The 24,700-nt window shown below is 50.2% G+C and overlaps 1 protein-coding gene across 1 annotated transcript in view; it reads left to right on the top strand.

Moving 5' to 3' along the window:
* The window catches only part of HERPUD2 (HERPUD family member 2), a 196,490-nt gene that overhangs the window by 71,619 nt on the left and 100,171 nt on the right, over positions 1–24,700 (top strand). The window contains exons 4-5 of the mRNA XM_078688226.1: positions 4,356–4,469; positions 23,800–23,939. Coding sequence (XP_078544352.1) covers positions 4,356–4,469; positions 23,800–23,939 — 254 coding nt within the window. The remainder of the gene's footprint in view (positions 1–4,355; positions 4,470–23,799; positions 23,940–24,700) is intronic.

The raw sequence follows: 24,700 nt of genomic DNA on the forward strand, positions 1-24,700 counted from the left end.
GAGGAGGCACTTTGCGCCCCAAGAGAGGGGTCAATGAGTTCTAGTTTCTGGCTGGTACAACTTAATATTTTACACAGAGCATATCTCTCCAGTACACTCCTGGTAAAGATCAGCAGTGGGTTGTCTGGTTAATGTCTGAAGTTTTGTAGGATAAAAGCCAGCTTCATTCAGACATCTGGGTGTGCCACGATTAAGAGACTTCTGGAAGGGAGTGGAAATTGTCTCGCCGAGCTCACGTTTTTTCAGAGTTGTCCACCACCGTATTCGCTGCAATAGATTTATGGGGAGAAACCACCTCCAGAAATGTCAGAATACTATACAGGTTGGGGCTCATGGTGGGAAGAAGGAATGTAGTCAGATGGTGGGGTTTTGCCCTTACCCTGGAAATTGAACAATGGATGACAGACCTGGACATAAACAATGACACCAACGCACACACACACTGCTGTCTCACTGCAATCCCTGATAAGAAAGTCCAGTGTGGTTGTGGATGATAATTAATTCTTCCTGTTTAATTCACAACCAGATTCTGTACATGTTACGCACCAACAAGAAGCAGCTGACACATGTTTTGCGCACTGGATCTTTCCAGGGCTGAACGTATCTCTGATAAATGGTATGTATCACGGAAGTCATCACCCTGATAAGTTCAACTCCCAATGCGTAAGGGCTTGGTGAAATATAATATCCAGACAAAGCCCCCAATATGTTAGTACCCAAATGTAAGCATCTCAGGGGGCAGGAAATGCATTTAGATCTCGGCGTTCATGGGCTTTTGACGCTTGTCAGCAGGCTTTTTAATGGTCCTGCGGAATAAACTGCGAGCCGCCTGATTTGGCGACACTCTAATTTGAATTACTGACGGACCATTGCTCCCTCTGATACCTACGTTCCTGTAGTTCCATAAGACTGTAGATTATCTTGGGTGCAGAACACACTGTTGAGGATCTACATTGACAGTTGGCCAGGAGCATTTTCAGTTTGCCATGCTCCCCTTTTGCCTCACCAGCATCTCTCAGGTATTCACTAAAGTGATGGCAGTAGTTGCTACCCATCTTCAGAGGTCTTGAATTTCTGTATTACTGTACCGGGACGACTGGCTGCTGAATATGAGCTTACAGCAATCGATTTTAGACCATCTCAATTATGACATAGGGATTTACCATAAATTAGTCAAAGCCCCTCCTGATTCCATCACAGAGTCTTCCATTCATTGAGGCGGACCTGGACACGTTGGAGTTCAGTGCTTTTCCTCCGCAGCAACAAGACTAGTACATGACTGAGGCTTATTGACCTCTTAACCGTGTTGCATCCTCCTTGCCCACTATGCCAGATTGCACATGGGAGCCCTGCCTTGGAACCTAATGTCCCTGTAGGCCCAGAATCGAGGCCCCCTTTCCAACACAATCCTGGTTTTGGAGGCGGCAGACCAAGATCTGCAGTCGTAGCTGACCAGTCACAGTTGGTCCTGTATCAGGCAAATCTCTCCCCCCCCCCCAACCCGGGCTGACAGTAGTGATGGGAGGATTATTCTGGGGTCTGATGAGTCCTTTCGAAGAGGTTAAGATCAAAGGCATCTGGTTTCCAGCAGAGTCCACTTCAAATTAACCTGTTGGTGCCATGGGACATCTGTTTTGTTCTGAAAGCTTTTCTTCTTTCATGAGTCATGTGGAGATTGGTGCACATGTTCAGGACCACACTGCCGCCATGTGTTACTGCTGCAAGCAGGGCAGAGTGGGGTCCTGCTCCAGTGACCGAAGGTCCTGCGCCTCTGAAGGTGGTCTTCTCTGAAGGCCAGAGCGTATGAACTGAGCAGACTGACATTGTCTGGCATAGCAAAGTGGTATCTACATTTTGAGGTGACAAGGGTGTATTCAACCACTGAAGTAAACCCTGTCTAGATCTGTTCGGCACCATTGAGAATGGGCAATGTCAACAGTTTTGCATGTTGGAATTTCTAGAGAAAAACTCAGGGGGTGCACTCTGACTGCAATAGAGGAAGGGACTCGTATATTTTTCCACCACTGCCTCTCATGACCCGAGTTCTGAAGAAAATGAAGGATGACCGGACTCAGGCCAAGCTGCCGCCATACTAGGCCAGAGACTGTGGTACCTGGAACTCCTGAACATGAGCATCTACCCTTCTATCAGGCTGCCGCCTGGTAGGACCTAATGTCTCAGCAGGACAGGGTCATCCACCCGAGCTTCTCAACTTACACCTATATAAGGCAGGCAGTTAATTGTATTCGACTTACCACCTGAAGTGGTGGAGTCTTCCTCTTTGCCAGACACACCTCTACTAAATCCATCTATGCTGGACACCTGGATAAGTTCATAATATAGTGTGGTGCATGGAACACAGACCCATTTTAGGATAAACTGTCAGAGCTTCTTGCTTTGTTTTCTCGTTATGTCCACAAAGTCTTACAGTGTGCATTGTAACAGGGTATTTGTTGACCCTTTCAACCTTTCTGCGTTTCTGGGCAAACCGTTCTTCTTTAACTCACCTTTTGTGATGAGGTTTATTAAAGGCTTCATACATGTGGTACCCTCCCAAACAGTTTGTGCCCCAGAGTGAGCCCCCACTTGGTCTTCACATTCCTCTCGGATAGCCCCTTCAAGCCTATGCGTTGTTGCTTTCTGCGTCTCCTGACTTGGACACTTTTCAGTGCAACTGCCCTACACCACCTTCTTTGAAGACAGATTGGTGATGACTGGGGTGGCCTTCTTACAGAAACTTGGCATTCCCTTCCACGTTGGGCATGTAAATGACGCTACCAGCTTGTTTTGCCTCTCACCCCTCAAAAGAGGAGGAGAGGCTTCATCGGTTGGACTCCAAAGGACTTTATGTTTTTACTGTGATCATATCAAGGAACAATCCGCTGTTTGTGGGGTTTTCTTGAGCAAAGAAAGCTAACACTGTGCAGAAGAAGATCCTGTCAAGGTGGATAGTCCTCTGTCTCAAGATCTGTTATGCACTGGCCAAGAAGCAACCCCTGGAAGACCTAAGAGTTCAGTCTACCAGGGTCAAGGCTGTTGTTTTGCAGAATGGGTCCCTTTTGTTGATATCTGCCAATCTGTGATGTGGACTCCAGTGCAGTAGTTAACCAAGCACTACTTCCTTGAGAGCCAGGCCTGCAAGATTCTTTGGATGGAGCCTAATTCAGACCTTCCATCTTGACTAGGTACTGCTTTGGTATCTATTCCAACATGAGGATTCTGCTCCTAGAAGTATTTATCAGAAGAACAAGTACTTAACTTTGTTAATTCACTTTATGATGGATACTCTATCTAACCTTAGATTCCTCACTGCCCTTCTATAGGTCTCTTCTGTGGGATGGCCTCTTTTTAACATCTAAAAAATCGCCAAGTTATTGATCCGCACACTGTTACCAACAATTGTTCACACTCTGCTCTGAGGCTGTGGAAAGTGAAAGAGACAAGAAACAGACCTCTGTACATGGGAGGGTACTTCAAAGCGGCTTCGTTCTGCCACTTCTGAGATGAGTGGGAGTCAGAGTAGATCCTCATGATGCCACCTATCTGTCAGTTCTGGCCGGGCTGTTCCCATAGGGAACAGGGTCAAGACTGATTTGCATATGGCTGGGTCTAAACTGGAATGGCATGGGGAACAAAAATATGATGGATTTAGGCCCATTTATCTGTACTTGGGTGAATGTTGGACATTGTTCAACATTCTGTCCATCAATTGTTCTTTTTGCACCGATCTGTAAGCATGAGCACAGCTACAAAAAAATTCTCCAAATCCAGTCAGTCTGCCACCTGGGAGGGTATTCTAAGTTGAGGAATCTGCAATTGGAGTATACTCCAGAAAAAGCATTATCGAGGGTAAGCAACTTGTTCTTCAGTCCTTTTTCCTTAGATGATCTGCTTGACATCCCTGCTTTCATGCATAGAATTCCTTGGTGATGATCAAACTAATAATAGTAAATGTGGTGAGGGCGTAGTTTGGGAGAGCGCGAGAGAGAGCGCGAGAGAGAGCGCGAGAGAGAGCGCGAGAGAGAGCGCGAGAGAGAGAGAGAGAGCGAGAGAGAGCGAGAGAGAGAGAGAGAGCGAGAGAGCGAGAGAGCGAGAGAGAGAGAGAGAGATATATATATATATATATATATATATAGATATAGATATAGATATAGATAGATGCTTTATCTGATGTGGAATTGTTCCTGCCCCTTCCCACGGTCAGGGAGCACGTCCTGTCTGTTTCAAGGAAGTGAACTGCAAGAGTAAATGTATAAGAGTTGCTAAGCTTATCTATATTGATTTGAAAGGCATTTATAAAAGATTTAAATTTTGTTTTTTGTAACTGAATGATTGTTTTCCTTTATGATTTATAGCAAGACGAATATCATATGGTCCATCTTGTGTGCTCAACCCTGACTCCGCCCAGTTCGCCCAAATCTAATACCAATAGAAAAATTACTGGATCATCGGAAGCCATCAGTAATTCTGTGAGTTGCGATTTGCTTCTTAGTAAACTTTCTGTCTTTGAGTTTTGTTTCTACATTTCAGATGTACAGCTTCTTTGAGAGATTGAGGTGTGCATTCACAGTCTGTGCTAATGCAGACTTTCTCCTGTTATCCACAGCATACCGAAATATTTTGGGTTTGTGGCTATTTTCTCTCTTCTCTATATACACTGCTTATTTCCTTTTGGTTGATCGCTGTGATTATGTATTCACCATTCTTTAGTTGGTAACAACTGTGCTTTTCAGTGTTTTAAAAAAAAATATTGCTAGGCCAAAAATTTAGCAAAGTGATTTTTCATTAAGCCTTTTTCTCTTTATTAAAGAAAATTGTCGATTTCTCATTCTTTTATAATTATATCTTATTGCAAGCATTTATAAAGCGCTTCCTACCCATATGTATGGCACTGAATCGCTTACCTACTTGGGCAGCAAGTAACGCCATGCAGAGCTTTGTTTGTTTTTCAATCCTATGTGGAAAGTGTTTTAATGTTGTGCTTTTGACCACTGAGGTGTGGTTACCATGTTATGGAATGCAGTGCTTAGCAGTGAGTTGGATGAAGAGGTGTGAAAGATAGATGGGCAGTTTATGGTTTTGGTTAAGCTGCCAGCTTTGAGCAACTCTACAGGCCCCTTTATGTTGTTTCTTATGATCATAGTGTACTTAGCTGGTTACTGCACTGGATTGTCGAACCTCATATTTGTTTAAAGGTTTTGGTCCATAGCAGGCGTGTATGGAGAGAAATTGTGTGGAGATCTGCTGGGATGGTTTTTGTTGCTAATATACAATATCTGAATATTATTGCGAGACGTAAAGAAGTGGTCATAGTATTTAGCAAGTTGGGACTTCCAGTGGGAGATCAGATCAGAGTCCTACAATTGACCAACAGTAAATGACATATCTCTTCAGTTATTCCATGCCTATTTAGTTGGTTATGGCAGCTTTATTTGCTGGTATAGTACTGGGTGAGGAACAACCCGAAGCAGGTATCTGTTATGTGAGTGTAAGAAGATTAAGATATAGTTGTCTGCCGTCCACGGACTCTCATGGTAGTATGTGTGCCGAATGGGTTATATATTAATGGACATTACTACATTATGCACATGCTAACCATGGGTCAGCCCTTAGCTTGCCTTGATATAGAAAGTAGTGTGCTAGTTGAGTTGTTTTATATTTGTGGGCTGTAATCTGTAGATTTAACTTGAATGTGAGAGTATCTTTTATTGTTTTATGCCTGAGCTTTGGGATGATGTAGTTATCTTGATAATAGCTATAATTAAAACTGTTTTGACATGTATATGCTCCTGGATGCTTCGAATCTTGCATAGTAGCAAGTTTTAGAGCTTGCTGACTTGTAATAAGAAAGCAGTGCCTCCTATAGATTTCTTATGGTAAGGTGGTACGATGATTATTGGTGCAATCCTGGAGCATGGTGTCTTATTTTGTTTGTAGTGCTTGAATTTAACTTGTGGGTATAATGGTTCTTTTCATTGGTAGCCTCTGTATACAATGCTGAGTGCCTTGGACATTGCCCTTCCATCTGTAGGCAGCCAGTGGAGTGATTGCAGGACTGGAGTCTTGCATTTTCTTGGGTGAAGGCAGGGAAGTTGTGTAGGAAGGTTGACCCCTGACTATGGTTGCCCCCAACTTTTTGCCTGGTGTTTTGCTGGTTTTCTGACTTAGTTGACCTGAGGCCCTGCTATTCAGGACCTCAGGCCCACTGCTCTCTCTGTAAAATGGATTCCATGTACCTTAGGTGCATATCTAAATTGGATACTGAGCCACCTTATCAGTCCCTGTACAGTGTACCTTAGGTACCCAGGGCATAGGTGTACCCAGGGCCTACCAGGGGCTGCAGCATGTATTATGCCACCCCTGGCTGGCCATCCAAATCTGACACAACTGGCTGCACGACAGCTGGGGCAAGGTGGTGTACTCACCCTTTGCTTTAGATATAGTATACCTATATCTAACCCTAAAATGGACACACAGATCTCCTATCAGTCACTCCTATGGCAGGCCTTAACAATCCTGAAGGCAGAGTGCTTGGAATCGTGTGAGATGGTGCTCTGGCATGAGCTGAGCCTGTCTGCGGCTTTCGGGATCCATCCCTTAACCGTTTCCATGATATCGCATACCATATACTCTTAAGTGCATTATAATCCTCGCGGTTATGTGCCAACTCTGGTATCGCTTTATCAAAACATGTCGAGTAAGGTGTCATACGAATTGGAATACTAACCCCTCGCCAATTCTGGCGACGGGGTTAGCATTCCACCCTTCTAGAGGGACACGACATGCCTGTAACCTATAACCCGGTTAAAAGTCAGACAGAGCCTTAGCATCCACAAAATGGATGCTGCCACCGAGACACAAGTCTGCCCTCCTGCTGCTGGGAGTCCTCCCAGAGCAGGAGATAAGGACAAAGGGTTTCCTGCCAGGGGCGGTGCCAGCACCGTCCCAGACAGGGTTTTGTGTATTGTAGGTAGGCAGGGCTTTAGAGGAAGGTGACTGCAAGTAGCACCCCGGTGCTCACTGTGCATAGGCCGGCTTGAACCAGTTCCAGGGTCACTCCAGACCCTGTGCTGGGGAAAAGCCCGCCAAGGAAGTGGGTGTAACCACCCCCCTCCTAGTCCCACCCATAGGGCAGGACTTAGTCGCGTGCCAGCCCCTTTTTACAGGATAAAGGTAGAGACTGGCCCCCTTCCAAATCAGATCATCTTTGAATCCTGAAACTACTTTCTGCGAAAGGAACTCAAGACTTCTTCCTAAGATTTCTCCCTTGTGACTAAGGAGTAGTCACCCTGCATCCGCAGGCACCATCTAAGAACACTGCGGTCTGCTGCAAGTCCTTCCTCCGGAATCCGACTGCCCAGCTCGACGAGAACCGGCTTCCCTGGCACCTCTGACCTCTACCCACCTCTACAGCCCAGCTGAGAACCGTGGGTGCGACGAGACCTCAAGGGACCGGCCATCTGCAAGACTGCACGACTTCTTTCCAGCAAGCCCGCCGAGTGAATTCCTGGTGAGTGCTTTGGGGTCCGAGAAGCCCCGACTCTGAGCAGCTCCAGCCCCGAAGTGCAGCCCCCCAGCATCTCCACGATCTGCGTGGGGCCCTTCTGCTTTCCGCTGCTCACCGCGTTGTTTGGCTACTAGCCCGTTGGCTTGTGGCCTCCCTGACGACGCCCGACGACATTTCTGCTGCTGGTCTGGTTGCTCCAGACTGGCCCTTGCTCCCTCCCAGAAGAGGAGCACCCCGGACCCTCCTGGTCCACTCAAGACGCCATTTTGAGTCCACCGCGTGGGCTTGAATTAGCCAAGGCTTGTTGCCCAATCCTGGGTAACTTCGACGCCAACGACTTCATCCTTCGTGGGACAGCTCGCACCTCCATCCTGGTCGCCGACAACGCCTCCTGGTCCGAGAGACTGCAGAGCCCAGCAGCGCCCACTCACCTGACTGCGGTGACTTCGCCCGGTGCCATCCTGGTGCCCACTTAATCACTGGCTAGTGATTCAAGAACTTGGTCCCCTCTGCTTTCAGGTTTTCTTCTTCCTTGATCCAGGCTTGGATCCATCGAACTTTTCTTCACTGGTCGCCTGCCAGCAACTTCTTCCTTCCAGGCTCCTGGTCCGGCAACGAGATCCCCGACGTCTTTTCAGACCTATGCAGCTGCAGCCCCTGGGCTAGGTAACTTCGGCACTCCGGTGTCCCAGCATAGCCTCACTACCCTAGGGTCAGGATCCACTGTCGTTTTCTCCCTACCAGGTCGGGTTCGCCCGTGAACACTAACTTTGTGAATTCTAGCTTCCATAGACTTTGTCCCGCATCCCGCGTGAGAGTGCACACTCTGCACCCGAGTCCCCTGGGCCTCCTAGTAGTAATCTAACGATTCCCTAGTCCAGTCCTAGCGATTCCAAAGCCTATTAGAACTGTTACTTACCTGCTAGTAATTCGCATTCCACTTTTAGCGTATATGGTTTTTCGTGCCCCTCGGGCATTTGTGTAACGTGCTAACTTAAAAGTATTTTCGTAAGAGTTTTGTTGTGTGCTTAGCACCCTGTCCTCATAAAGAGTACAGGGTTGTTGTGATTCTAATAAATACATTGTTTATTTTCATAACACTTGTGTGGTGTCCTTTCACTGGGTGTTCAAGGGGTAATGTGATGGTAAAACAGCTGGCTTAACACGCCCTCTAGAGTCTTAGCCTTAGACTGCTCGTATCCATGCTACTAGGATAGCTGGTCTATAAGGTTGACTTACAACCAATCATCAATAAGGGTTGTTTGGACTGATATATAGTGATCACTAGAATAGTGAGCACTGCACATCAGGCCAACTTCTCACAAGTTGTCTTGCCAGTAACATTTTGGATTCGTTTAAGGATGATGATTGTGGGTTTGGCAGGGTATAAGCTGTTGGCATAGTCAAGCTTTGAGATTAGGAATGTGAGGATTTTGTTGTTATCTAAAATATGGCAAAATGTGAGTCTGAGTTTTCATTGTGTAGTAGGCACTCTTTGTGGCGTTAATATGTGATGTCAGGGTTAGTTCTGAATTCATGATTACCCCTAGGTTGCTGATTTCTCTTGATGTTGGAAGGGCCTCTAGATCCTTGGACCATAAGGGAAAGTCAGTAATTTTGCCATTGCCCATAGGTCATGATATCTGGCTTTGCGGTGTTTAGGTTGTTACTTATTATCCATGTGTTTATGGCGTGAAGGCAGTTGTCAAATTGTGAGCTCCTGAGGTATTCTCGCTCATCTATTGGGTGTCATCAGCTTAGTTGTAACAAGTGAGGTTTAATGATTTAATCAGGTTTGGTAAGGGAGTTAGGATAGATTTTGAATAAAAGAGGGGGTATTATGGATCCCTGAGGGATGCCACAATGTGTGTGAGGAGTTGATGTAAAAGGTGGTAGGTAAACTACACTACAATATATTGTTAGTGAGGGGAATCATATGATCATGGAACAGCAAGGGGGAAGCACACGTTTTTACGGGACTCAATGCACCAGTCAATGTGGAAAGATGACAAATGCTTTATGTTGGTTTTCTGAAAATAAGAAGTTATGCTGCTTCTGCCTTCCGAAGCCAGAAACACAGTACACCAAGCCATCCTCTCCTCAGTTGATTATGCTCTGTGGCAGGAAATGCAAAATATCTCCTGTTTCTCAGCATCAGATTATTTAAATGGTCACCTAATTTTTGGTATTAGCCATGCACTTAATAATTGACCACCTGGTGAAGCTGCATTGGCTCCCATTGAAGAAGCACACCTTCAAGCCCCTTTTATAATACACCACCCTGTTCATTGCATTGGACCTTTATTTTTACAGAGCTAGTTTGACCTTCTCTTCTAGGGTCTTCCCTCAGATCCACTGCCCTGCCACTTAAGCAAGATTCAGATATTGCCAGGCTTGGCTGAGCGATCTGCAGTTTTCATGCCTGGCAGCCAAATATTTGGATTTTTTCCACTCTATTCCTTGGATAAAATAATGGTAACCTTCTGTTCCCAAAAACCTTATAACTTTGGTACTCTTGGCAAAAGTCTAGTCTTTGACCATATTTGACCAACTGGTAAGAGTATGATCAATAATTGGAACCAGTCATTCAGTCAATTAAATGACATGTCAACGTTTTGCCCCATCCCCCAGTACAAAAACAGGGCCTTTCAGCAATCCGACAAGTGATGCAGAGGAATTATCTTGGCATCCTGTTCTCTGCCTATCAAACTTGCTAAAGGGTGATATATGTGCCTCAACAGAACTGTCAAGCAGGATTTGACACTGTAGTGTCAAAAAGGATGCTTACAGACACCACCCTGCATATTCTCTTGATTTCCGAGGAATCGCCTCTACCCATTCAGGTCAGCCTGTTTGCCCCTCAGAGACATTGCACACCTCTTTCCCACTAGTCAAGGCTGAGCACAGAATGAGACTTGGCTGAGAATTATGGTAATTAGCCTTCTTCTAGTTCCTGGTAGGTAAATGGTAACTTTCTAAAAGATACTTTTCGTTAACATATATTAAAAATCCACTTCACCATTGAGTTGTATTCTTAATACCTACCAAAAAATAGTGTCTGGTCCAATTCCCGGGATACAGTATTAGTATTTTAACCCGTACTCTGATTTTCTACTTAGTACAGTTAGCACTGCCACTGTGAAAACGCTTAGATCCTCCGACACTGGCCTGGTCACTGTCCCCAAAATCCGCAGAGCCCGCATGGGTGGAAGATCGTTCCGTTTTCTTGCAGCCAAGAATTGGAACTTACTGCCGACTGAACTACGCCTGGAACCCTCCGAGTCCAAATTCCGCAGAGCCCTGAAAACACATCTGTTTCGCCTAGCACTGCCCTAGTTTCTCTTCCCTCACTTTCCTTACCTTATTAAGCAATTCAGCGCAGGGACACGCCGGTGAGCGTAACCAAGCGCTTTATAAAATTCCAAAATAAATAAAATAGATTTTTAAGGGCCTTGTCACTGTAAGGTCATGGTAACAATGTCCTTCATGTCCCACTTTTAAATACCATCCACCATACCTATAAAGGGGTGAGTTACTGATATTGAAAAGTGAGGTTTTTACTTGGCAAAGTGGTGTATATATTTTTTTTAAGTAGTATTCGTTTAGGTTTATAATTAACATGAGAGCCACATTTACATTTCAACAGGTTTTCTAAAAAGAAACCGTATCAACATTTACAAATGTGCACCTTGTATAGGTCTGAACCCTTCAACAACTTAGCAATATCCAGAGGTCGTTCAACCCGCATCTGAATTCCAAGCAAAATCCACTGGCAACCTCTGCGTACCTTATAGTTCTCAATGTTCTAATATTTTAGTCAGTTTATTGGGCAGCTTCTTCCTTCGTAAAGTAGCCTTTCAGCTACTGTACATGTCTCTTTTCCTCTTGTCTAGTTCCAGTGGGCAGGTAGCACCCCACTGACAGGCAATATTCTTTTCAGCATCCATCAATCCAAGGGTGGTCAGCAATGTGTGTTTTTTCCCTAATGGAGCCCCTTGCCCCCAGATATTTAACAAGGACACACCATAGGTGAATCTGACACCTGTTGACCGTAACCTGGCCCAGGAAAGCACAGATGCCTTCCCGAAAGGACACCAGAGTGGGACATGCTCCAACTAGATGAAGGAACATGTTACGTTACGTTACGTTAAAATTATTTATATAGCGCACTTTCACCAGCGGTTTCATGGCGCTCATTGACAATAGCGGTGACCCGGGCGAAGGAGTTATTGGTACGCAGATTGGAAGAGCAGAGTTTTTAGTAGTCTGCGGAAGGTGTCATAGTGGGGGCATAGGCGAAGTGAGGGTGGCAGGGAGTCCTTCTGACTTTATGCAAATGTCTCTTGCCACATTTTTAATGATGTGACTCTAGCCTGGTAGGACCCGTGTAGTATGCGCAGTTGCACTAATCAAAACCCGGTTGAAATTGCAACATCTCCCGGGTATCTTAATTCCTCTCTGAACTACTCATCTAACTCAACTAGGTCCTCCTTTCAGTCTGCTTTTAAATAGGTAAGTGGATCCAACAAGTTATTATTTTCCTATATCTCACAGATATGGCCTGTTTCAATAAGGGCTCTCTGAGCACTTTATCCTTTTATGGAGGAGGTAGATATATCTATGCCGCTCCATCAATTTGTGTTTGTAGTTCATGCTTAATTTGCAGATCCCTAATGGCCTCAGTGTTTGATAACTCATATTCCTCCTGTAAAGTCTCCCATGGATTTGTGGCCCTGCCATATATCTTCCATAGTGATGTTTCCAATTTTATTCCACTTGGCAAATCCATTGAGTTTTCTCAACTCTACCATGGCGTTTCTGTCCCAAAGTGTGGTTCTTGCCTTATTTTCTTGTGCCACCCCAAGTATTTAGCAACCGCCTTTTAGGTATCCACTACCGCTCTTGTGTAGATGGAGAGACTTCTTGCGTACTTTGAATTGTACAGGACTGCTGGATATCCCTTCTCCCCAAAAGCCTTTTGGCCAGCTGTCAGTGATAGCTCCTCGTTAGCAGCAAATGCCCATTCATTAATCACATTAAGATGCGAGGCCCAGTAATACTTCCAGATGTCGATGAGTGCATTGTGCCATCGTAGATCCCCATAAGCTTTGCTAGGATGATTCTAGCTGTACCCTGTTCCACAAAAGGAGTCGAAGCTCCGCTTCCAGCCAACAAAAAACTCTTGAGGGATCTTGAATGAACTGTTCTGGAGTACATAAAGCAGGGAGGGTAATCATTGTATACAATGCAGCACGGCCCATGAGGGACCAGGGGAGAGCCCTAAACTGTTTAACATCCCTTTTAAACAAGCCTAATATGGAGTACGTTTGACCATGTAGCAATGTGCTAAGATGGAAATTACATTGACTCAAATGTTTCTTATGTATATGTATGAGCAACAACTATGGATATTGTACTGTATAAAAAGAAACACGTATGACGTAAGATATGTTGTAAACGTAAAACAAGTGGACCATGTTCGATTTTGGTTCAAAAACCCAATAAAAAATATTTTTAATATGGAGTACAAATTCCTGGTTAAGAACTGTACTGTATCTTTCGTAATGTATATGCCAACATATTTAACATCCTCCTGGGCTGTTGCCATCTTAAGAATTTGAAGAAGTTGACTAGGCCAGTCAGTGAGTAGACTCATATCGGTTTTTCCCCAGTTGATTTTATATCCAGAACAGGTACCAAACATTTGGATTATAAGCAGAAGTCTAGGAATAGTAGGGTCAGGTTGTGCTATATAGAGGAGGCTATTGACTGCAAAGTATGAGATCCCTCCCGCCTCAGCACAGGCCACACACTAGTGGGTGCTCCCTAACCCAGCAGGTCAGAGGCTCCAGCACTAACAGCACTGGGGAATGTATGACGTTCCAACGCAAACATTTACAACACATATTTTACATCGCAACAGCCATTACAATGCATGTTTTTACAACGCGTGCCATCACAACACATTTTTAGAAACTACATTTACAACGCATTCCATTACAATGCATACCATCACAACGCATACCATTACAACGCATATTACTTAGTAGGATAAGTGTTGGATAGTGTAGGGGTAAAATTTACTATTCCCACTCCAGTGAGTGCAACAGTAGGGTGTGTGTTGGATAGTGTAGGGATAAAAATTATTATTCCCACTCCAGTGAGTGCAACAGTGGGGTAAGTGTTGGATAGTTTAGGGGTAAAAATTACTATTCCCCATTACTTACCTTATAATGCTTTGTAATGGCATGCGTTGTAGAGACATGCATTGTAGTGACGTGATGTAATGGCTGCGTTGTAATGGCATGCGATGTAAAGGATGTTGCGTTGTAAAGGTAGTGCGTAGTAATGAATGCGTTGTAAAGGTTGTTTCCGGGCACTGGGAAGGGGTCCTCTCTCGAGTTGAAATGGGTCTGACCAGACTGAATCCACCTTGACTCTAGCAAATGGCTTTTGGTACAGCAATGTGACCCATTTATTTGGGGCCGATTCCCACCATCTCGAACAATCACCATATATAGGACCGCTCCAAGATGTCTAAAGCTTTGTCTACATCTGTGGATATCCCCACAGTGGGGTCAGTCGCTTCCACCACGCCTTCAGTGTAGGCAAACAGCCATGTACTGTTCAACCTAGTTCCCTGTCAGGCATGACCTGTGACTGGTCAGTCTGTGCTCGACCCCCCCCGAACCACCCATGCCGTATAGTTGGTATTTTACCAGGATCTTTCAGTCTGCATTAAGCAGTGAGATAGGCCTATAAAAGGCACAGTTGCTTGACATTTTACATTCTTTCAATATCTTGATTATTCTGGCCATATGCTGGTCCCTGGGCAAAATCCCTACTGCCCCAGCTTCTTGAAACATTCTGTGCATGTACAGGGTGCTGGCTATTCCCCTGTACCCCTGTCAGCTACCCTGAACTGGCAGGGTGCCTGTTGTCCCTTAAAATGCATTAACTATAAGAAGAGTGTCTCTGTACTTTTTTAGTAATTGCTCCCTTAATTAGACCCCCATGTTATTGATGCGAATACCCATTTCTCATTTAGGCATTGGTGTCTTTCCTTCAGTGAAAATGGTTGTTCTGAATTCATGTTGGGTATTTATTCACCCATGGATTGGACCCAGCCCAGGGAAACCTTCTCAACCAGTCCCATCACCTATGATGCAAAGTGGAGCCCTTCTCCCTCCAGGTTGTCCTCCTTTTCATCGGTTCCATTTGGTAAATTTTCTCTGCTCTTGGAGTCTTTTGTCGCTTTTCCCCAGACGTCAGAGGCTATTTCTCTGTTGCCTAGTTTAATTGGTGCTCCTTTAACGGACAAGGGTATCTTCAACCAACTACCATGTTGACTTTGCCACCTGTCTGTCCACTCCCAGGCTTCCACTGGTGTCGCATAAGTCCCTGAATTGCTATCTGCGATCATTTGTAGTTTGGCAGAAAACATGAACATGTATTTTATTTCTTATTCCCACAGCAGGCATTTCACTTCTCCAAAGCTACACCTCTGTCATTCCACTTAAAGAGCAAAGTCTGTAAAAATATGTATTTCTATGTTTTCGTATTGTTGGTGCTCCTGCACTCATGCCCTCTGGAGGATTGTGTGTCTATTATTAAAAATATGTGCTATTTATTGTCTCTTGGGGGCTCCAGACCTCAGTGGTGGGACGGGGGCTTGATGCGCTTGCTTAGTTGAGCAAAAGTTTGAGATGCCTTTTGACTGTAGGGTATTAAGGATGAAGTTCTCAAGAAACAACTCAACACCCGACCCTTCTAACTTTCCTTGCAATACCACCACCCTGATATTGTTTCTTCTGGAGTGGCCTTCCATATCCTCAAGGCGTGCTTGGATTACCTCACTCTCTTTCTGTAGTTTCTCATCTTTGGGCTTAAGGGTTTCAGGTTTCATCCTTGAGGAGGGTTATTGTTTTCTCTCTGTTTGCAGTTTTTTTCACTGACTTTCCAGATACTCGCTTGTAGGAGGTTCACTGAGTGACTGAGCCTATCTTGGATTTCAGCAACTTCTTGATCGCGTAGATTGCTGCCATTATTTCCTTTAATGAGGGTTACTTTCCCTTCACTGCCTCGCTGTGGTGCATTTTCTAGAAATTCGCCCTCTGTCGGAGATATTTAACTTTTGCTGGCATATGGCACTGCATATCTATTTTATTTTGATGGTTAATTTGCTTCCTTTCCTGTAGCTTGTGTTGCTCCTGCTGGGACACGCAGCATTCCACAATCCAATATGATGAGGGTAGGGCTCACTGAAGCTACCGTCACCTACCACCTGTGAGAATGGAAGTTGCTCCCTAAGTGTTTTCCAGCTCCTCTCCCCAGTGGTCTCTCGGTTTTCTCACCCCACCAGGTAGCCCCCCGCACGCTATTTGTTCTTTGTTTTAGCCGCAGATAGCCTTGAGCAGGGTTGTGCGCCACCAGGCATCAGGAAACTGTAGATAAGGCCACTCATTGCAATTTTCTGCGGACTCCCCACTGGGCATTCCCACCCCATACTCCTCTGTTACGGCAGCGGTACAGTCTGTGTTGGAAGGAAAGCACCCTGTCAGCAGGGCCCTATCCATTGGGTTATCACCCATTTTGTTCTGTTATCTTCCCTGAGCAACAGTCCTTTGTAACTAGTCTTGGGACCGTGCAGAAGCGTTCCAGTTGGCTTGACTTTTCCCTTGACTCAGCGCGGTCTAATCACAACTTGGGTTGATGCTGCCTCTGCTAATCTCAGCACCCCTAAAGCACAAGTTTACAAACGTTAATGAGGCAGGATGGGAAGGGATGGGATGGGGGGGAACGCTGCCACCACTGGCTTTCCCAGCTCGGGATATCCTTTAGCAACTGACTCTAGTCTGTGGCCTTACTTGTGTCTCCAGGCCACTTATTGTCACACCAGTTGGCCCACCACCAGCTTTGTAAGTACTAGCCCATTTTTCCGTAAAATGCTTAAAAAAAATATATATATATAAAAATATAAATGCATGTCACTACCTCTTACCACTTTAATAAAGTGGTGATAGGTAGGGCAGAACAACAAAACCTTATACGTAAGTATATCCAAGACTTTAAACCAGAACACAGCCAAAGTGTGCAAAAAAGTATGACTGCCTTTTACATTTTGTAAAGACAGCCATTAGCTAATCATATTTTGCCTTGTTATCGGCATACTCTGCGCTGCCACTCCACTCCACTCCACTCCACTCCACTCTGCGCTGCCGCTCCACTCTGCGCTGCCGCTCCACTCTGCGCTGCCGCTCCACTCTGCGCTGCCGCTCCACTCTGCGCTGCCGCTCCACTCTGCGCTGCCGCTCCACTCTGCGCTGCCGCTCCACTCTGCGCTGCCGCTCCACTCTGCGCTGCCGCTCCACTCTGCGCTGCCGCTCCACTCTGCGCTGCCGCTCCACTCTGCGCTGCCGCTCCACTCTGCGCTGCCGCTCCACTCTGCGCTGCCGCTCCACTCTGCGCTGCCGCTCCACTCTGCGCTGCCGCTCCACTCTGCGCTGCCGCTCCACTCTGCGCTGCCACTCCACTCTGCGCTGCCACTCCACTCCACTCTGCGCTGCCACTCCACTCCACTCTGCGCTGCCACTCCACTCTGCGCTGCCACTCCACTCTGCGCTGCCACTCCACTCTGCGCTGCCACTCCACTCTGCGCTGCCACTCCACTCTGCGCTGCCACTCCACTCTGCGCTGCCACTCCACTCTGCGCTGCCACTCCACTCTGCGCTGCCACTCCACTCTGCGCTGCCACTCCACTCTGCGCTGCCACTCTGCGCTGCCACTCCACTCTGCGCTGCCACTCCACTCTGCGCTGCCACTCCACTCTGCGCTGCCACTCCACTCTGCGCTGCCACTCCACTCTGCGCTGCCACTCCACTCTGCGCTGCCACTCCACTCTGCGCTGCCACTCCACTCTGCGCTGCCGCTCCACTCTGCGCTGCCTCTCCACTCTGCGCTGCCGCTCCACTCTGCGCTGCCGCTCCACTCTGCGCTGCCGCTCCACTCTGCGCTGCCGCTCCACTCTGCGCTGCCGCTCCACTCTGCGCTGCCGCTCCACTCTGCGCTGCCGCTCCACTCTGCGCTGCCGCTCCACTCTGCGCTGCCGCTCCACTCTGCGCTGCCGCTCCACTCTGCGCTGCCGCTCCACTCTGCGCTGCCACTCCACTCCACTCTGCGCTGCCACTCCACTCCACTCTGCGCTGCCACTCCACTCCACTCTGCGCTGCCACTCCACTCCACTCTGCGCTGCCACTCCACTCCACTCTGCGCTGCCACTCCACTCTGCGCTGCCACTCCACTCTGCGCTGCCACTCCACTCTGCGCTGGCTCTCCACTCTGCGCTGGCTCTCCACTCTGCGCTGGCTCTCCACTCTGCGCTGCCACTCCACTCTGCGCTGCCACTCCACTCTGCGCTGCCACTCCACTCCACTCTGCGCTGCCACTCCACTCCACTCTGCGCTGCCACTCCACTCCACTCTGCGCTGCCACTCCACTCCACTCTGCGCTGCCACTCCACTCTGCGCTGCCACTCCACTCTGCGCTGCCACTCCACTCTGCGCTGCCACTCCACTCTGCGCTGGCTCTCCACTCTGCGCTGGCTCTCCACTCTGCGCTGGCTCTCCACTCTGCGCTGCCACTCCACTCTGCGCTGCCACTCCACTCTGCGCTGCCACTCCACTCCACTCTGCGCTGCCACTCCACTCCACTCTGCGCTGCCACTCCACTCTGCGCTGCCACTCCACTCTGCGCTGCCACTCCACTCTGCGCTGCCACTCCACTCTGCGCTGCCACTCCACTCTGCGCTGCCACTCCACTCTGCGCTGCCACTCCACTCTGCGCTGCCACTCCACTCTGCGCTGCCACTCCACTCTGCGCTGCCACTCCACTCTGCTCTGCCACTCCACTCTGCGCTGCCACTCCACTCTGCGCTGCCACTCCACTCTGCGCTGCCACTCCACTCTGCGCTGCCACTCCACTCTGCGCTGCCACTCCACTCTGCGCTGCCACTCCACTCTGCGCTGCCACTCCACTCTGCGCTGCCACTCCACTCTGCGCTGCCACTCCACTCTGCGCTGCCACTCCACTCTGCGCTGCCACTCCACTCTGCGCTGCCACTCCACTCTGCGCTGCCACTCCACTCTGCGCTGCCACTCCACTCTGCGCTGCCACTCCACTCTGCGCTGCCACTCCACTCTGCGCTGCCACTCCACTCTGCGCTGCCACTCCACTCTGCCACTCCACTCTGCCACTCCACTCTGCGCTGCCACTCCACTCCACTCTGCGCTGCCACTCCACTCCACTCTGCGCTGCCACTCCACTCTGCGCTGCCACTCCACTCCACTCCACTCCACTCTGCGCTGCCACTCCACTCCACTCCACTCTGCGCTGCCGCTCCACTCTGCGCTGCCACTCCACTCTGCGCTGCCGCTCCACTCTGCGCTGCCACTCTGCGCTGCCACTCCACTCTGCGCTGCCACTCCACTCTGCGCTGCCACTCCACTCTGCGCTGCCACTCCACTCTGCGCTGCCACTCCACTCTGCCACTCCACTCTGCCACTCCACTCTGCCACTCCACTCTGCCACTCCACTCTGCCACTCCACTCTGCCACTCCACTCTGCCACTCCACTCTGCCACTCCACTCTGCCACTCCACTTTGCCACTCCACTCTGCGCTGCCACTCCACTCTGCCACTCCACGCTGCCACTCCACTCTGCGCTGCCACTCCACTCTGCGCTGCCACTCCACTCTGCGCTGCCACTCCACTCTGCGCTGCCACTCCACTCTGCGCTGCCACTCCACTCTGCGCTGCCACTCCACTCCACTCTGCGCTGCCACTCCACTCTGCGCTGCCACTCCACTCCACTCTGCGCTGCCACTCCACTCTGCGCTGCCACTCCACTCTGCGCTGCCACTCCACTCTGCGCTGCCACTCCACTCTGCGCTGCCACTCCACTCTGCGCTGCCACTCCACTCTGCCACTCCACTCTGCGCTGCCACTCCACTCTGCGCTGCCACTCCACTCTGCGCTGCCACTCCACTCTGCGCTGCCACTCCACTCTGCGCTGCCACTCCACTCTGCGCTGCCACTCCACTCTGCGCTGCCACTCCACTCTGCCACTCCACTCTGCCACTCCACTCTGCCACTCCACTCTGCGCTGCCACTCCACTCTGCGCTGCCACTCCACTCTGCGCTGCCACTCCACTCTGCGCTGCCACTCCACTCTGCGCTGCCACTCCACTCTGCGCTGCCACTCCACTCTGCGCTGCCACTCCACTCTGCGCTGCCACTCCGCTCTGCGCTGCCACTCCGCTCTGCCACTCCACTCTGCGCTGCCACTCCACTCTGCGCTGCCACTCCACTCTGCGCTGCCACTCCACTCTGCGCTGCCACTCCACTCTGCGCTGCCACTCCACTCTGCGCTGCCACTCCACTCTGCGCTGCCACTCCACTCTGCGCTGCCACTCCACTCTGCGCTGCCACTCCACTCTGCGCTGCCACTCCACTCTGCGCTGCCACTCCACTCTGCGCTGCCACTCCACTCTGCGCTGCCACTCCACTCTGCGCTGCCACTCCACTCTGCGCTGCCACTCCACTCTGCGCTGCCACTCCACTCTGCGCTGCCACTCCACTCTGCGCTGCCACTCCACTCTGCGCTGCCACTCCACTCTGCGCTGCCACTCCACTCCACTCTGCGCTGCCACTCCACTCCACTCTGCGCTGCCACTCCACTCTGCGCTGCCACTCCACTCTGCGCTGCCACTCCACTCTGCGCTGCCACTCCACTCTGCGCTGCCACTCCACTCTGCGCTGCCACTCCACTCTGCGCTGCCACTCCACTCTGCGCTGCCACTCCACTCTGCGCTGCCACTCCACTCCACTCTGCGCTGCCACTCCACTCTGCGCTGCCACTCCACTCTGCGCTGCCACTCCACTCCGCGCTGCCACTCCACTCCGCGCTGCCACTCCACTCCGCGCTGCCACTCCACTCCGCGCTGCCACTCCACTCCGCGCTGCCACTCCACTCTGCGCTGCCACTCCACTCTGCGCTGCCACTCCACTCTGCGCTGCCACTCCACTCCACTCTGCGCTGCCACTCCACTCTGCGCTGCCACTCCACTCTGCGCTGCCACTCCACTCTGCGCTGCCACTCCACTCTGCGCTGCCACTCCACTCTGCGCTGCCACTCCACTCTGCGCTGCCACTCCACTCTGCGCTGCCACTCCACTCTGCGCTGCCACTCCACTTCACTCTGCGCTGCCACTCCACTCCACTCTGCCACTCCACTCCACTCCACTCTGCCACTCCACTCCACTCTGCGCTGCCACTCCACTCTGCGCTGCCACTCCACTCCACTCTGCGCTGCCACTCCACTCCACTCTGCCACTCCACTCCACTCTGCGCTGCCACTCCACTCTGCGCTGCCACTCCACTCCACTCTGCGCTGCCACTCCACTCCACTCTGCGCTGCCACTCCACTCTGCGCTGCCACTCCACTCTGCGCTGCCACTCCACTCTGCGCTGCCACTCCACTCTGCGCTGCCACTCCACTCTGCGCTGCCACTCCACTCTGCGCTGCCTCTCCACTCTGCGCTGCCGCTCCACTCTGCGCTGCCACTCCACTCTGCGCTGCCACTCCACTCTGCGCTGCCACTCCACTCTGCGCTGCCACTCCACTCTGCGCTGCCACTCCACTCTGCGCTGCCACTCCACTCTGCGCTGCCACTCCACTCTGCGCTGCCACTCCACTCTGCGCTGCCACTCCACTCTGCGCTGCCACTCCACTCTGCGCTGCCACTCCACTCTGCGCTGCCACTCCACTCTGCGCTGCCACTCCACTCTGCGCTGCCACTCCACTCTGCGCTGCCACTCCACTCTGCGCTGCCACTCCACTCTGCCACTCCGCGCTGCCACTCCACTCTGCGCTGCCACTCCACTCTGCGCTGCCACTCCACTCTGCGCTGCCACTCCACTCTGCGCTGCCACTCCACTCTGCGCTGCCACTCCACTCCACTCTGCGCTGCCACTCCACTCTGCGCTGCCACTCCACTCCACTCTGCGCTGCCACTCCACTCCACTCTGCGCTGCCACTCCACTCCACTCTGCGCTGCCACTCCACTCCGCTCTGCCACTCCACTCTGCGCTGCCACTCCACTCTGCGCTGCCACTCCACTCTGCGCTGCCACTCCACTCTGCGCTGCCACTCCACTCTGCGCTGCCACTCCACTCTGCGCTGCCACTCCACTCTGCGCTGCCACTCCGCTCTGCGCTGCCACTCCGCTCTGCGCTGCCACTCCGCTCTGCGCTGCCACTCCGCTCTGCGCTGCCACTCCGCTCTGCGCTGCCACTCCGCTCTGCGCTGCCACTCTGCTCTGCGCTGACACTCCACTCTGCTCTGCGCTGACACTCCACTCTACTCTGCGCTGAGACTCCACTCTGCGCTGACACTCCACTCTGCCACTCCACTCTGCGCTGCCGTTCTGCTCCACCCTGCGGTGCCGTTCTGCTCCACCCTGCGCTGCCGTTCTGCTCCACCCTGCGCTGCCGTTCTGCTCCACCCTGCGCTGCCGTTCTGCTCCACCCTGCGCTGCCGTTCTGCTCCACCCTGCGCTGCCGTTCTGCTCCACTGGGCGCCGCTCCACCGCTCCACTGGGCGCCGCCACACCGCTCCACTGGGCGCCGCCACACCGCTCCACTGGGCGCCGCCACACCGCTCCACTGGGCGCCGCCACTCCGCTCCACTGGGCGCCGCCACTCCGCTCCACTGGGCGCCGCCACTCCGCTCCACTGGGCGCCGCCACTCCGCTGGGTGCCGCCACTCCGCTCAACTGGGCCCCGCCACTCCGCTCCGCTACCAACCAATTGTTTTTTTTTTCACATCTGATAGTGCATACTTTTCAGATAAATGGTTAATCCATTTTGCGCTGCCACTCCACTCCACTCCACTCTGCGCTGCCACTCCACTCTGCGCTGACACTCCACTCTACTCTGCGCTGACACTCCACTCTACTCTGCGCTGACACTCCACTCTACTCTGCGCTGACACTCCACTCTACTCTGCGCTGACACTCCACTCTGCGCTGACACTCCACTCTGCGCTGACGCTCCACTCTGCGCTGACGCTCCACTCTGCGCTGACGCTCCACTCTGCGCTGACGCTCCACTCTGCGCTGACGCTCCACTCTGCGCTGACGCTCCACTCTGCGCTGACGCTCCACTCTGCGCTGACGCTCCACTCTGCGCTGACGCTCCACTCTGCGCTGACGCTCCACTCTGCGCTGACACTCCACTCTGCCACTCCACTCTGCGCTGCCGTTCTGCTCCACCCTGTGCTGCCGTTCTGCTCCACCCTGTGCTGCCGTTCTGCTCCACCCTGTGCTGCCGTTCTGCTCCACCCTGTGCTGCCGTTCTGCTCCACCCTGCGCTGCCGTTCTGCTCCACCCTGCGCTGCCATTCTGCTCCATTGGGCGGCGCCACTCCGCTCCACTAGGCGGCGCCACTCCGCTCCACTGGGCGCCGCCACTCCGCTCCACTGGGCGCCGCCACTCCGCTCAACTGGGCCCCGCCACTCCGCTCCGCTACCAACCAATTGGGCTATTTTTTACATCTGATAGTGCATACTTTTCAGATAAACGGTTATCTGTCATGTGGCATGTCATGTGATCAAGATCGCAGTTTGCGATCGGAATGCATCATGGCAGGCACTATGCCTGAGCTATATTGGAGTTTTCACACTTTGAAAAATAGTGCAAACATCAAATACCATGTTTCCAGCACTGCAAAATTGACTGTTGAGTGTTCACATACTGCCTGGTACATCATTTTTTATAAGACTGCAATTCTGATAATAGTCATGCAGTCTCTTAAGTGTGATGTTAACCTTTCTGCACAAAAATAACCTGTGCATACTTGCTTTTGTTAAATAATCTTCTTAAAGTAAACACACGACAAAATGCCATGGTACATACATAGCATGTATTCAGATGCTCATAAATAAGTCTTGGCCCCTCCCCACACTATTCTTACATTGGTACTGGGGTTCCTTGGAATAGAGGGTAGCCACTGTCACAGAACCTGGGAACAAGTATATATTGAAACAAGAAGTACAGTCATTTGTTAAATAATTTCAGTTTACTCAGCAGATGAGCCTCTCTATAGGTTTATATATCATTGTGTGCTATATCCGATTTAAATGCTCAAGGCATTATTATTAGATATGAAAAATGACTGTGACCGAAACAATATATGTGTGTATATGTTTATTTTTATTTATACATGTTTAATTTTAAGAATTTAGAGCGTTCGGATTCAACAACCCCTTCACCATCAACAGAGCCTAATCTGAGTTCGGAAGTCCTGAGGCAACGTAACCTTCCGTCTGCACAGCCTGGACCCATGCAGAATCCGGCGCTTCTGTATTTTACGCAAGGGTAAGCGAAACTTGCATGCAACAGTGATAGATTTGCCTTGAGTTTCACATTGTTTAATTGGTATTTTAATACGTATTGCTTTTTAGTCAGCAACGAAAAAAAAGTTTCTCCAGTGTTTTTACCTTTTTCTCTTGTAAATATTGGTGGGCTTCCAACTTGACAGCATGTGAATTTATTATTGAATTCACCTTTTGTTTTCTCTGACATTTTAGCTTGAAAATAGCAGTCTAGCTTAACAAGCGATAAGGAACATCATAAAATACAAGGTGCCGTAAACAGAACTATTTTTAATTGATCTGTTTTTTGTCCCTTCGATGTCACTTCGATGTTAGGTGTAAATTATAGAAGGAATTCACATTTTGTTTTCTGCAACCATTTTTTTTAATAGGATTTTGTTTAATGGCTGCAGTTTCAACAATGATTTTTATTGTGGATTTCAGCAACGGAAATCTTTTTGTCCCTTTGCAACAGTGTTGATTTTCCTTTGCATCACCAATGTAACATTTTGTTGATACTGAAAAAAACGATGTCCATATGAATAACGATATATTCATTTATAAAAACAAAATTGCATCTTTCATGATTAATCCACCCGTTGCGAACTCCACGCCAACCCCAACTCAGAAATATGTAGTCAGGCAGGCTCTGAGACCCTGGCCCGAGGTCACTGATTGAGAGGTCACAGTTGAAGTGGCAGGTGGGAACAGGAAATCCCAGATCAGCTATACCACATGGTCCAGGGAGATTTGCCCCAATAAAGC

This window comes from Lissotriton helveticus, chromosome 4_1, assembly GCF_964261635.1.
Source record: "Lissotriton helveticus chromosome 4_1, aLisHel1.1, whole genome shotgun sequence".
In the NCBI taxonomy this organism is placed as follows: Eukaryota; Metazoa; Chordata; class Amphibia; order Caudata; family Salamandridae; genus Lissotriton; species Lissotriton helveticus.